Source organism: Lithobates pipiens, unplaced genomic scaffold (assembly GCF_037356315.1).
Source record: "Lithobates pipiens isolate NorthernLeopardFrog02 unplaced genomic scaffold, aLitPip1_a1.2 Scaffold_13, whole genome shotgun sequence".
In the NCBI taxonomy this organism is placed as follows: Eukaryota; Metazoa; Chordata; class Amphibia; order Anura; family Ranidae; genus Lithobates; species Lithobates pipiens.
Genome location: NW_027507718.1, coordinates 131,344,937 through 131,359,953, shown reverse-complemented (window position 1 = coordinate 131,359,953; position 15,017 = coordinate 131,344,937). Strand labels below are relative to the sequence as shown.

At 42.5% G+C, this 15,017-nt stretch overlaps 1 protein-coding gene across 1 annotated transcript in view; it reads left to right on the top strand.

The window, feature by feature from the left end:
- Window positions 1-15,017, top strand: part of NCLN (nicalin) — a 54,399-nt gene that overhangs the window by 36,341 nt on the left and 3,041 nt on the right. The window contains exons 11-14 of the mRNA XM_077475582.1: window positions 2,113-2,151; window positions 4,086-4,249; window positions 7,066-7,119; window positions 8,402-8,480. Coding sequence (XP_077331708.1) covers window positions 2,113-2,151; window positions 4,086-4,249; window positions 7,066-7,119; window positions 8,402-8,480 — 336 coding nt within the window. The remainder of the gene's footprint in view (window positions 1-2,112; window positions 2,152-4,085; window positions 4,250-7,065; window positions 7,120-8,401; window positions 8,481-15,017) is intronic.

The window sequence follows — 15,017 nt, the reverse complement described above, 5'->3', positions numbered from 1 at the left end:
ATGCTCCCTGTCCCCGCTCATATTTGCCCTTACCCTTGAGCCTTTGCTGAATATTATTTGTTTGAATCCTAACATTAAGGGACTCAGTGTAAGGACTATGGAACAGAAGCTGTTGGCATATGCTGATCTATTTTATGTGGCTGATCCGCTAATTTCCCCTACCTAAAATTATGGCTGAGCTACAGACATTCTATTAACTTTTTACATTTCAAAATTAACTATAGAAAGTAATCGATTCTTACCATCCCCTCTGAACTGCATACCCGTTTACAAGCCTTTTTCCTTCACTTGGTGTTGCTCTTCCTTAACATATTTAGGAATTTGTCTCCCAGCCCAATTTTCCAAATTATACAAGTGTCCCCTTGCGTTCTACAATCCGATCAGACTTGCTAAAATGGGACTGTACCACTTTCTCTTGGATGGGCCGAGTCAGTATTTTAAAAATGGATGTGTTGCCTCGGATTCTTTTCCATCTACAGATGGTGCCTATATCTTTGCCCAGATCCTTCTCCTAGGCCCTCAACAGTCTGTTTTTGAAATGTATCTGGCATGGGCAAAGCCCCCCGGGTGGCCCTCTGCACCTTGCAATGCTCCAAGAGGTCGGTGGATTGGGGGTGCCCCCCCCCATAAATATAATGAAGCAATAGCCTTGCAGCAGATATTGGACTGGCATCATCATGTGTACACTAAATTATGGGTCCCTTTTAGAGAAATTCTTGGCTGGCCACTACCTGTTCCACTCCCCTTGGCTCTTTAGAGAACATTGTAGCCTTTCAGATTTTATGTCCCCCTGTCACCACCCATGTACTGAAATTATAGGATACTCTTAATGCTCAGGGGCTGTTATCAGGGCCCAGATCAAAGTGATCCTAGATATTGAGATGTCTGACTCTCTCCCTTAGAGGTTTTTGCTCCATGTGCCATCTATTCCTCTGCCATTACCGTAAGTCTGTTTTACCTTATCTTTTGAATGCAGCTAGGTGTGTTTGATCCCTGTTCACTGGAAAACGGCTCATGTTCCTGGGCAAGGAGTGGATGGCAACGTGTAAGGGCCGACATGAAAAGTTCTATGGGATTTGGGCCACTTGGATACATTACACTTCTATTGCCTCACAGATCCCATGGCCATCGGCCTCCGGGTCCCCTTCATCTCTCGGGGAACTGATTTAGCTTAATTCTGTTTAAAGATTGGGAAAGACTTTCTCAGATCCCGAGAATATTTCTGAAATTATCATTTAGTCTCTCCCCCCCCCCCGCCTACCCTCCCTGCTTGTCCTTCCTTGCCCTCCTATCCTCCCGATATCATATATATATATATATATATATATATATATATATATATATATATATATATATATATATATATATATATATATATATATATATATATATTATTATATAATAATATATATTATTATATAATATATATATATATATATATATATATATATATATATATATTATATATATATATATTATATATATATATATATATATATATATATATATATATATATATATATATATATATATATGTGTGTGTGTGTATACACACACACACGTACACACATATATATATGTGTGTATATATATATAGATAGATGTACCAATAATCTTTTGGTTATCAATTTCAAGTTTTTGTAATTTTCAATCTTTCGCCAGCTTGGGCTTTTTTTTTTATTTTTGTAAGCTAAAAGTTTGTGAAAATCAAAACACAGACTACTTTAAAAAATAAAGATTACCTGTAGGTAAAATGATTATCTCCTAAGCATGCACAGTTTAGGAGATGTTCTTGCTAGAAGCAGCCAGTGACATCACCAGTGCATGCTCTCTAAAGGAATGGCATACCCATGCCGTACCTTCAGAGCTGTGTCCTGCGGCCAACACGTCATCGCAGCTTGGCCAATCAGATACTCCGAGTCCCCAAACCTGGAAGGAAGACTGAGTTAAGATGGAAGCCTCTGCCAGCGGTGACAGTGTACCGCTGGAGGGCTTCTTCTTTTTAAGGTAAGTCTTAATGAGCTAGTTTTTATTTTATTTTATTTTTTTGTTTATTACCGCTTTTGGTTGATTTTATTATCTTTTCTATTTTATTTTTTCTATTTGTTACAGGGTGCCCCAGCTGACCTGCAGATTTTCACACAGCAGATGGTAAGAATTTTAGGCACAACACATTATCTGTGCCTCTAAAAAGCAGATTGATTTATTTTTTCCTGAGCATAGTGTTTAACATCATCAATGTTGAAGTATAACAATGTAATGTTTATTTAAAGCTTAGCTCCATGTTACAAAATATTTCCTTCACTAACAGATGTGCCTACTGGGTATGCTGTATGAATTGTATGTAGCCTCAGCTACATACAGTATACAGCACTGTGTTCTGGCAGTGTGATGGGGACTTCACGTCCCATTCTCCAAATAAAATCGAGTCAGGCTGAGCACTGCTCAACCATTCAGAAAAAGCTTTGTATTCATTCTTAGAATACACATGTCTCTGAATGGCTGAGCAGTGCTCAGCCCGACTTGAAAAAAAAAAGACTTAATCCAAGCTGGACAGGTCCCCGGAAGTCATTAAGGCCCTGTTTGTATCAGAGGATACCTGCAGCAGTAGATTCGTTTGTTCTGCCCACCTACAGAGCATGGTCTGAGATGCTCTGTTGCATGGAACTCTCCCCCATGTCCAAAAGCTGTCAGTTGGGAAGAACTAGCCTGCAGGAGATTGCCCTTTAGGGGATCAGTGTAAATAAGACCAGAATGCATGGCACAGGAAGCAGAGTACCTCCCCTAACACCAACATGTTGCTAGACCAGGAGACCCAACCAGCAAAGAGGAAACGCCTGTTCTGCAAGTTTTTAATGCTCCCTGGAGACTTTTCTTTACAGAGAGGAACCCCCACAGAGATAGACGTCTTTTCAGCCTTTTGATGGGGAAACTGAGTAAACAAGCCAGTAAACAAGCCAAGAACTACTTAATAGGGGCAGAAACATTTATCTTGTTAGGAACTAGATCAGCAACTGCAGAGTAAGGGGCTATGGTAAATCTAGAAGAAATTGAAGAAAGATGCCTCTGAGAAGAATGTCCCTTCACACCTAAGATTCCAGCAGAAGATGAGTGACATGTAACTCCCTGTCTAAAGGCAAAGGTCTTGGAGGTTACCATGCTGTGGTTCCATCCACCAAAGGCATACTCTGTACAGCCTATGACCTTGCATACCCCACAGGAAGAGTTTGGTGGCCAAGCAGGGAAAAAGTTCCAGTCACACTTACACAGTAAGCAGAGCTAGACTCCATTGGTTGAGGAGACCCCAGGAGGCAGAGAATAGTCTTAATCTGTGCTGTGGCACATGGGAGCAGCTGAAGAACAGTGCAAGTGCCAGGGGATTCGCCAGTGAACCTTAAGAGGCACACTCTGTACCTGAGCCCATGAAAGGTAAACTTCCCAAGGACCTGGAAGGTTTGGTGACGATCTCCCTGCTTGGAAAAGTGGGGGTGTACCTTCATGCTGAAGACCTCTCTGAGGGCTTAACAGGTTTCTTGCTTGCACCTTGCAAGCTGCCTGTAAATCAGGCTCAGGTCTGGGTGTAAAGAGACACAGTGTACACATCTGCTCCATGCAGTCTGTAGTGAAATTCACATATGCTGGAACCACCTGGGTGTAAGCCCAGACCGCAACTAGTGTAGATGGATGATGAAAGGAGCGGCGCTCGAGTGTATTAAAACAAAACTTCTCTATTCAGAAAATCTAACTAAAATGACCAACACAGCCAGTTCCCGGGCAGCCAGCAAACGTGTTTCACACCTCTGTACTTATTTATCAGTAATGAGTAAGCGCTGACATGTGAAATGTATCTACTGGCTGCCCTGGAACTGTGTGTGTTTTTTGTCATTTTATCTAGGTTTTCTGAATAAAGAAGTTTTGATCCACTTTGGAGTGGATCACACTTTAGTTTATGTATGGAGCAATGATAATTGCTTGTTTACATTCAGAAAAATATGTCAAGTGTACTCAAGTGTACTAAAATAAACATATTGTAGCAGTGTACTTTGAATTATGTCAATAGAAAGTTGCTTGTGTTTTCCTTGCAGCAAGTTCAGAAGGAACAGCTAGATGCACTGATGCAGTGGTTGACCAGTCAGCCACGGGCTGCACAGCTAGTAGATAAAGAGAACACTGTAATCAGCACTCTGGAGTATTATATGAGCCGATACTTGAAGGATGTGAAACTTTATCATGTGAAGGCTGACAAAAGGTAAGAAGTGTGGATTAGTTTAGCTGGTTATCTATTATCTCTGCATGCCTTTGAGAATCCATTTTTTGCATTTATAGTAATTCTGTCATGATTTAAAATATAATTGTGGGGTCCTTATCTGAATTTAATCTAGTAACCCACTGCTCAAATTTCAGCAGGAAGAGGCTCAATAAAACTTGGTTCAAAAATGATTGATCTGGTTGGAAAATTATGAGCTAACAAATTTAGTCACTGTTCTAGCATTTGAATAGTTGCAGATGCTGAGGCTGTGTGAATACAGAAGCTAGCAGTGCAGATTACTCCATCAATGTCGTTTAGCTTGAATGGCGGAACTTGCTTATTTTTCTTTTGTTCAGCCCACTTTGGCAAGCTTTGTTGAGTGTAAGGCCCTGTTCACATATAGTGCAGTGGCCTGTTTTTTACCGCACTGGTTGAACGTAGGTCACTGCCAGGACAAACTGAAAACAATTGTTTTCTGTGTGTCCTTTTCACACTCCAATTCACCCTGGAGGTGCTATGCAATGAGCTGCAATAAAATGCAGACATGCTGCATTTTATCACAGTGTAAAGGGCGGATCACATGTCACTGTCCCACAGTGCAACACATTTGCTTTTACTTTGTAAAAGTTGATGCAGAAAAAAAAACTGCGTGATGTGTTGAAAGGCACACCACACCACCCCTAATGCCGGCTGACTGCAGCCAGAACGGAGTGCTGCCCACACACTAAACCACAGCGGTGGCACTTAGGGAGATGCTACCATAGATGCCTATTTGTATGTCTGCATGTCAGATAATTGTTCCAACCCCAGACAGCTCTCAGGTTAATCACTCATGGAAGTTATTAAAGGAGGAGTCTAGCCTGTGCTTGGTCTGCAGACTGCTCTCTGTTGACTTCACTGTAATCCGTCCAGGCACCACTTCATCACGACAAAGTCTGGATCTGCCAGGTGCCTGGGCTGATGCCTGTCTCAGCCTCTCAGCAAGCCTCCAGTGAGTGTGGAGGAGCAGGGATCCATGAAAACCAAGCCATTGGTGGTGTTTGGCTTGGATCTCAGTGCAGAGGCGGCCGGGGATAGATGCAGTATCGGTCCGATGCTGCATCCACCTAGGTAAGTATGATTAGGGAAAAAACATACTTCTCTTTTAAACTGACTGTTACAGTATCTCACAAAAGTGAGTACACCCCTCACATTCTTGTAAATATTTTATTATCTTTTCATGTGACAACACTGAAAAAATGACACTTTGCTACGATGTAAATTAGTGAGTATACGGCTTGTATAACAGTGTAAATTTGCTGTCCCTTCAAAATCACTCGACACACAGCCATTAATGTCTAAACCACTGACAACAAAGGTGAGTACACGCCTAAGTGAAATTGTCCAAATTGGGCCTAATTAACCATTTATCCTCCCCAGTGTCATGTGACTCATTAGTGTTACAAGGTCTCAGGTGTGAATGGGGAGCAGATGTGTTCAAATTGGTGTTATCGCTCCCACTCTCTCATACTGGTCACTGGAAATTTAACGTGGCAAAGAACTCTCTGAAAAAAAGAATTGTTGCTCTACATAAAGATGGCCTAGGCTATAAGAAGATTGCCAAGATCCCAAAACTGAGCTGCAGCACGGTGAACAAGACCATGCAGAGGTTAAACAGAACAGGTTCCACTCAGAACATGATCTTTTGGCTCACCATGGTCGACCAAAGAATTTGAGTGCACATGCTCAACGTCATATCCAGAGGTTGTCTTTGGGACATAGATGTATGAGTGCATTGCTGCAGAGGTTGAAGGGGTGGGTGGGTCAGCCTATCAGTGCTCAGACCATACACAGCACATTGCATAAAATTAGTTTGCATGGCTGTCGCTCTAGACGGAAGCCTCTTCTACAGATGATGCACAAGAAAGTCTGCAAACTGTTGAAGACAAGCAGAATAAGGACATGGTTTACTGGAACTATGTCCTGTGGTCTGAGACCAAGATAAACTTATTTAGTTCAGATGGTGTCAAGCGTGTGTAGCGGCAACCAGGTGAGGAGTACAGACAGGTGTGTCTTGCCTACAGTCAAGCATGGTAGTGGGAGTGTCATGGCCTGGGGCTGCGTGAGTGCTGCCGTTTCCCGGGGAGCTACAGTTCATTGAGGGAACTATGAATGCCAACATATACTGTGACATACTGAAGCAGTGCATGATCCCCCTCCCTTCGGAGACATGACCGTAGGGCAGTGTTCCAACATAACATCCCAAACACACCTCAGCCGACCACTGGCTTGCTAAAGAAGCTGAGGGTAAAGGTGATGGACTGGCCAAGCATGTCTCCAGACCTAAACCCTATTGAGCATCTGTGGGGCATCCTCAAACGGAAGGCGGATGAGCGCAAGGTTTCTAACATCCACCAGCTCAGTGATGTCATCATTGGAGTGGAAGAGGACTCCAGTGGCAGCTCAGGTGAACTCCATGCCCAAGAGGGTTAAGGCAGTACTGGAAAATAATGGTGGCCACACAAAATATTGAGACCGTGGACCCAATTTGGACATTTTCACTTAGGGGTGTACTCGCTTTTGTTGCCAGCGATTTAGACATTATTGGCTGTGTGAGGGACAGCAAATTTACATTGTTATACAGACTGTACACTCACTACTTTACATTGTAGCAAAGTGCCATTTCTTCAGTGTTTTCACATGAAATTATATGATAAAATATTTACAAAAATGTAAGGGATGTACTCTTTTGTGAGATAGTGTATATTCTACATATTTAAATAGTAACCTAGAATATGGATCGCACATTTATCAAGTTTTTCATTCTTTTTTGGCAGAGACCCTGAATTTGTGTTCTATGACCAGCTGAAGCAAACCATGAATGCATACCGGTGAGCCTCTTGTTTATAATTGAAGATTTGTCAAAGGCATTTGGGTTCTTTTTATTTCTTTTAATGCATTTTTTATTTTAGAAGAAAAGGCAACAAAAACATCAGAAAACCATACAATGTATAATGTATACAGTCTCTAGAAATAACTGTGATACTGGTTATACTTTATAGTAAAAACCTAGCGGTTTAAAGAAATTCCAGTGACAGAGATTAAACAAAAACATTGGGGCAGTGTAAGATGGCTAAGATGCCATGAAAGCAAAGCCATTATGTTCCTGGAGTTAGATTTCTTCTTTTTTTTTTCTTGGTGAACTGCATGGCACTAAGTGTAGGGAGCTGCTACTGTGGATGGGGCGGGAGACATAAGGAACTCGGGATTAAAGGGTGAAAGAATAAGGCTTGATCTTATATTGGGGCAGCTTAAGATGGGAGGGTGTCTACGTAAGGCTTGGGGGTTGTAGAGAGAGAGTAGAAAGGAGGTAGCAAGAGTAGAGAGAGTGTAGAAAGGAGGTGTGCCAGACAGAGGGAGCTAGGATAAGTAGGAAAAATTGGGGATGTGAGCGTTGAAGTGGGGTGAGAGAGAGCAGAGAAAAAGTAGAAAATATTTTTAGGCAGGCCAGTGGGTTGAAGGAAAAAAATGGACCTGATTTCCCCAGCCACACATTCAAGGTGGCTAGGAGAATCCTCCCTGCTGTGTCTTTTTTGTTTTCCGACAGCAGGGAGTCTTCCCTGCTGTCAGAATACACAGATCATTTCTGCAGTCTACAGCATGCAGTGCTGATCAAGTAGAAATTTTTGATTTAGATCAACTATTGTTCAACCAGAGTGTCAATTCAAAGATTTAAATTCTGCCGGTCCCCACTGAAGCCCCCAAATTTTGTTCCAAGTATGGCCAGCTTTAAGGTTTGGAAAATAAGCAGGTAGATGGAAAAGTATGGTGATGTGTGGTGGGGAAGGCACCCATTCAGGGTTATTTAGGGTGGGAGCAGGGTAAGCCATTTGTGTTTCTCAGTGATAGAGAAGTCTATAGTTCATAATAAAACCATATGGGTCAGAACTTTGGAATACATTCCTTTTTGTGGGAGCTAGTTGGGTCTTTCATCAATTTAATCATTCATTTTTAATACCTATAATCTTTTTGGTGTTTTATGGTTGAGTTCAAAGCAAGACGTGTAATGTTTATCAAATCCTTTAATGTATGATTGGAATATGGGGTATTTGAAATGTTTAGACATTGCTTAACCAAAAAATAAAGTAGTAACTGGTCATTTTACCTTTTTAGGGTGAAGCCAGCAATTTTTGATCTTCTCTTAGCTCTGTGCATTGCAGCATACCTTGGCCTTTCGTATTTTGCAGTTCAGGTATGGATACAACTTTATTCTATGATAGCCGTCTATGCTGTCTATACAGTGGGTACAGAAAAGAATCGCCTTTTGTTGTTTGCAGCCTACAATTAAGACACACTGTTTTTGTTTTATCCAGCTGTATTTACTAGTTCAACTTACAAGTGAAATTTAGAACACCAACATGTCAGACCTGCCACTCTTTCCTTTTTTTTTTTTTTTGCAGAACTTCTCAAGTTCAGTTAAATTTGATGGTGGCCATTTGTGGACTGCAGTCTTCAAGTCATTCCACAGATTTTCAATGGGGTTTAGGTCTGGGCTCTGACTAGGTCATGCAAGGACATTCACCTTTTTCTCCTTCAATCACTGTGTGGTCAATTTTACTGTGTGCTTTGGGTCATCGTAATGTTGGAAGGTAAATCTTCCCATTGACTGACAACTTTCTGGCAGAGGGCAGCAGATTTTCCTTAAGCATTTGGTATTTTGCCCTATTCCATTCTTCCTTCTATCCTGACAAGTGCTTCAGTTCCTGCTGCAGAGAAATGTCCCCATAACAGGATATTACCACCACAATGTGATTATTTTAAAGATGGGGACCAGGGTGTGATTCTTTTCTATACCCTTCTTTTATATTCTATGTATTCTTCTGTGTTTTTGTTTATATCCTGAAGACCATTTTAACCACTTGCTGATCAGCTCACAGTAGATGTACTGCACATGCGTGCACCGCACCCCCTGTTAACCCATGATGTGATTGGACAATGATTGTGGCTGAAACCTGCTGATCGGCTGTGGCTAATCACAGCACAGAGTTCTGTTGACAAACTCTGTGCACTGACAGCGATCTGTCTGTTTCTTCTTCCTAAAATCAACTCTGAATTCAGGGAGAAGCAGATAGATCTGGTAGTAAAAGCAACACACATTACACTTGTTAGGCATACAGTTAATCCCTTGATTGTGCCTCGATGTCAACTCTTTCCCAGTCAATGCCATTAGTCCAATGTACAGTAGTATCACTGAATTGGTGTCACTAGTGACGTCCTTGTCAGTCAGTGTTCCTCCCAGCCAGTGGCAGTTAGAGCTAGATTGCCTGCCACACTGTAAGTTGCTGATCACCGCCATTACCAGTATAGTGTCTGTACGGATCAGTATCTTGATCACGATTAGAACTATACTACTGTCCCCAAAAGCGCAGTTTGGTTTTTACCAAAGACCTGCATGCAATACATTTTGGCCTTCATTTATGGAGAAATGTGACTTTATTGGATATACAGTTGTGCTCATAAGTTTACATACCCTGGCAGAATTTAGATTTCTTTGCCATTTGTTTGAGAATATGAATAACACAAAAACTTTTCACTCATGGTTAGTGGTTGGCTGAAGCCATTTATTATCACTCAACTGTGTTGATTCTTTTTAAATCGTAGTCACAACAAACTACCCAAATTACCCTGATCAGAAGTTTCAATACCCCAGTTCTTAATACCATGTATTACCCCAGGGCTCGACAAACCCCGGTCGCCAGGTCGCATTTGCGCCTAGATTTCGTGTCCTGGCGACTGGGGCAACGCTGCTGGGGTATCCTGTCTCCATTTGGACCCCGAACTCCGCCGCGCAATTCCACCGGGCTGCGCCGGCCAGTAATTGAGGCCGCGGCTTTGCGGCCTTCTAAAATCTTTCGGTAGTCTGGCGCCATCTTGTGGTGGATGTAGAAATTACACCCTATTCCAATAATGCTAATTCCTAATGGAGTGAAGCTCCCCTGCCTGTTTTTTGCCCAACGGTGAGTGTGGTGGCTGGTAAATGGCTTCTCATTATAATAAATATATATATATATATATATATATATATATATATATATATATATATATATATATATATATATATATATATATATATATATATATATATATATATATATATATATATATATATATATATATATATTTTATCCTCCCTGCTTGACCCCTTTCACAAGGGCTGTCTGATCAGGTTCACCTGTCAGTTTTTCAGGCGGACCTGATCGAACCCTTAGCAGGGAAATGGCAGTAAATGAGCGGGAATATGTCGGAAATAATAGTCACATTCTTTTGTTAACCACTTCGTGCCCGCGCTATAGACGAAAGATGTCTACAGCGCGGACACCAATTGCCGGGAGGGCGTCCCTAGACATCCTCCTGTTTACTTCCCCTCTGCACGCCGCCATGGGCGAGCATCGGGGAAGTTCTGTGTTGGCCGTGTCCCTTGGATACAGCCAATCACAGATCATGCTAAATGACCAATCACAGCGGCCATTTAGCACTCGAGCGGTGTGTCCAATGAGAGGTGATCTCATATGTGGGGGGCTGGGGGCTATCTTCCCCTCACTCGTCTCCATGTCAGGCCAGGGACAGGTCCAGATCGCCGTCACGGACCTGGCTCCTAACTTTTTTAGCTGGCTCCTAGATTCCAAGCAAATTTGTCAACCCCTGTATTACCCCCTTAAACATCAATGATGGCTTAAAGTCTTTTGTGGTATTTGTGGGTGAGGCTCTTTATAGTCTCAGATGGTAAAGCTCCTCTTGGCAAAAGGCCTCCAAATCCTGTAAATTCTTATGCTGCCTTGCATGAACTGCACATTTTGAGGTCTCCCCAGAGTGGCTCAGTGATATTTGAGGTGAGTAGACTGAGATGGCCGCTCCAGAACCTTCACTTTATTCTGCTGTAGCTAATGACAGGTCGACCTGGCCTTCTGTTTTGGATCATTGTCATGTTGGAATCTCCAAGTACATCCCATGCGCAGCTTCCTGGCTGATGAATGCAAATGTTCCTCCAGTATTTTTTGATAACGTACTACATTCATCTTGCCAACAATTTTGACCAAATTTCCTGTGCCTTTAGTAGCTCACACATCCCCAAAACATAAGCGATCAACCACCTGTGTTTCACAGTAGGAATAGTATACCTTTCATCATAGGCCTTGTTGACTCTGCTCCAAATGTAGCGTTTCTGGTTGTGGCCAAAAAGCTAAATTTTGGTCTCATCACTCCACATGACATTGTGCCAGAATGTTTGAGCCTTGTCTCTGTGCGTATTGTAAGCAGGATACTTTGTGGCATTTGGCTTTCCTCTGGCGACTTGGCCATGCAGCCCATTTTTCTTAAAGTGCCTCCTTAGTGTGCATCTTGAAACAGCCACACCACATGTTTTCAGAAAGTCCTACGTTTCACCCAAAGTTATTTGGTTTTTTCTTTGCATCACAAACAATTTTTTCCTGGTAGTTGTGGCTGAAATATTAGTTGGTCTACCTGATCATGGTTTGGTTTCAACAGAAACCCTAATTTTCCACTTCTTGTTTATAGAGTTTGAACACTGCTGATTGCCATTCTCAATCCCTTGGATATCTTTTTATATCCCTTTTCTGTTTTATACAGTTCAACTAAATTTTCCCACAGATCCTTTGACAATTTTTATTTTTTTTTGCTTTCCCCATGACTCAGAATCCAGAAACATCAGTGCAGCACTGGATGAAAGATGCAAGGGTCTGTCAGGAGTCCAGAAACTCATTGACCTTTTATATATATATATATATATATATATATACACACACACACACACACACACACACACACACACACACACACACACACACACACACACACACACACACACACACACACACACACAATTACAAGCAAACAGATCACAGGTGAGGATGGTTACCGTTAATAGCCATTCAAACCCCTTTGTGTCAACTTAATCACCAGGGTATATAAACTTTTGATCGGGGTCATTTGGGTAGTTTCTGTTGTCATTATGGTTTAAAAAGAGTAAACACAGTTGATAATGGCTTCAGCCAAACACTAACCAGCAATGGCTACAACATTAGTGGCTCGTAATTTGGCGGTCTGGCTGGACCAATTACAAGGCCATTTGGAAAGTGGGGCCTCAGGAAAGAAAAATCTTGATTCCCTTCCCATGCCGCACAAAGCGGAGGTTAATATGGCAGACGCATCTGCTGAGTCAGTCAAGCTATCGGCAAACATCACTGCCCTTATAAATTCCTCTCGCACGGCTTTATGGTTAAAATCCTGGTCGGGGGACCCGGCCTCAAAGGTTAGGCTGTGTGGCATCCCACTTGAAGGAGACTTCTTGTTTGGGCAGGATCTAGAAAAAGTTCTAGACCGTACTCCAGACAAGAAAAAAGGCTTTTCCTATTAAAAGTAAGAAAACCCTCAGGGAAACGTTTTTTTTTTCACCCCCAAAGGCAGTCACAGGGACAGACCTCTAAAGGGTCAACCTCTAAAAAACAGTTGGGAAGGGGAAAACAGAAAGGTGTCTTGTTTTCCTCTCCTAAGAAAACCACCAAGTCCCAGTCAGTGACGGCTCCCAGGGATCCTCAGATGACAGCCCTGTTGTCACATATTGGCGACTTGGTAGACCAGCGGGTTCTTATGCCAGTGCCACAGCAAGAAGTAAACCACGGTTTCTACTCATGTTTTTGTAGTAAGTAGCAAATTCCGCCTAATATTGAATTTGAAGTCACTAAGCAACTGGGTGACCTACAAGAAGTTTCGGAGTGATACGATATTTTTGGTGAAGTCAATTCTTCCCCCAGATTGCTTTATAGCCTCCCCCAATCTGAGGGACGCCTATTTACATGTCCCGATCCACACAGAATCTCAAAAAATTTTGAGGGTGGCAATCCAGTGGGGAAGGCAGTTCTGAGATTTTAAATTCAGGGCCCTACCATTCGGCCTGTCCTCATCCCCCAGGATTTTTACGAAAATCCTGGCAGAGGCACTGGCCCCCCTGAGACTGAAATCTCGGTCATACCCATACTAATGCCCCATACACACGATTGGAAATTCCACCAGCAAAAGTCTGATGAGAGCTTTTGTTTGGAAAATGCAATCGTGTGTATGCTCCATCGGACTTTTGCTGGCCAAATTTCAACCAAGCAAACTGACTTTTGCTGGCCGAATTTCGGCCAGCAAAAGGTGGAGCGCATGTTCTCAATTTTTCAGTTGGAAAAAGTTCCAATTGGAATTTCAGATCTTCTGTACAAATTCCGAGGAGCAAAATTCTGACGGATGCTCGGAAGTATTGAACTTCATTTTCTCGGCTTGTCGTAGTGTTGTACGTCACCGCATTCTTGGCGGTCAAAAGTTCAGAGAACTTTTGTGTATATGCAAGACAGCTTGAGCGAAATCCTCTCTGAAAAACCATCAGAGCTTTTTCCGGGCCAAAATTCCAATCGTGTGTACGCGGCATTAGATGTCCTTTTTATTTTTTGCACTCTTCGTGCTCCAATTACAAAGAGCTCTGCGGGTGGCAATTAACTGGGGGTCAAGAGTAGCCCAAGGGCGCTGGGAGAAAGTGCAGTCCCAAAGATCAGCCAGCTGGAGGAAATTACAGGTGATCTGGGAAACGCTAAAGGCATTTGCCAGAGAGCTGAAAAGTCACCACGTACAAGTCCTCTCGGACAGTGTGGTAGCATTCTCTTATTTAAACAAGCAAGGGGGAACAAGATGTCCGGCCTTAATCAGACTAAAGAGTGCCATTTTTTGGGGGGGCAAGAGAAACCTGAAGTCAATATCCGCAGTCGATCTAAAAGGAGTGCACAACCACCTGGCGGACCTTCTGAGCTGAAACCAAGTGTGCAAGTCAGAATGGTCACTAAACAGGGAGATCTTCCAGCTAATAGTAGAGAAATGGGGACTCCCAGAGGTGGATTTATTCTCCAACAAATCAAATGCCAAGGTTCTCGCTAGAAAGAGAAGTATGGGCCAAGAGGTGGGCTTTTCGCATTTGTTACTCCTCCCCCCCTCCCCCCCATTCAAACTTTTTCCTCTGGTCCTGAGGAAGTTTGTTCAAGAGAGTACCATGATGATACTAGTGGTCCCGTATTGGCCGTGGTTTTCCACACCTGACAGAGGAGCCCCCTCTCATGCTGCCCGAGAGCAAGGATCTCCTGTCCCAGGGCCAAGTTCTATTACCAAAATTACAGACTCTAAAATTGTTAGCTTGGTGTCTGAAGAAAGCGTTCTGAAGTCTAGGACTCTCGGACAGGGTGGTAAACACAATTCTTTCTAGTAGAAAGAAAGTAACCCAAACAATTTATGGAAAATTTTGGAAAGTTTTTTTTTTTTTTTTTTTTTTTATATTGGTCATGGTTAGATACCAAGAAAGTGTCTGTAGTTATCCCAGCCGTCTTGGAGTTTTTACAAGACGGTGCAGATCAAGGACTGGCCATTAGCACATTAAAAGTGCAGGTCTCGGCCTTGTGGTGTGTTTTTTTTGTTTTTTGCGCAACCCCTGGCATTAGACCCGCTAAAATTAGACCTGTCAACAGTATTGCAAGGTTGAATAAAATGGACGCAAAAGGAAGAGCTGTCCTTAAAATGGGTCACGCTCTAAACTGTCTTTTTAGTGACCATATCCACAGCTAGACGCATTAGCGAGCTGCAGGCACTTTCCATTAAGGAGCCTTTCCTGCAAACTTTTGAAGACAGTCCAGTACTACGTACGGACCCAGGTTTTTTTTGCCTAAAGTAGTGTCAAAATTCCACAGGA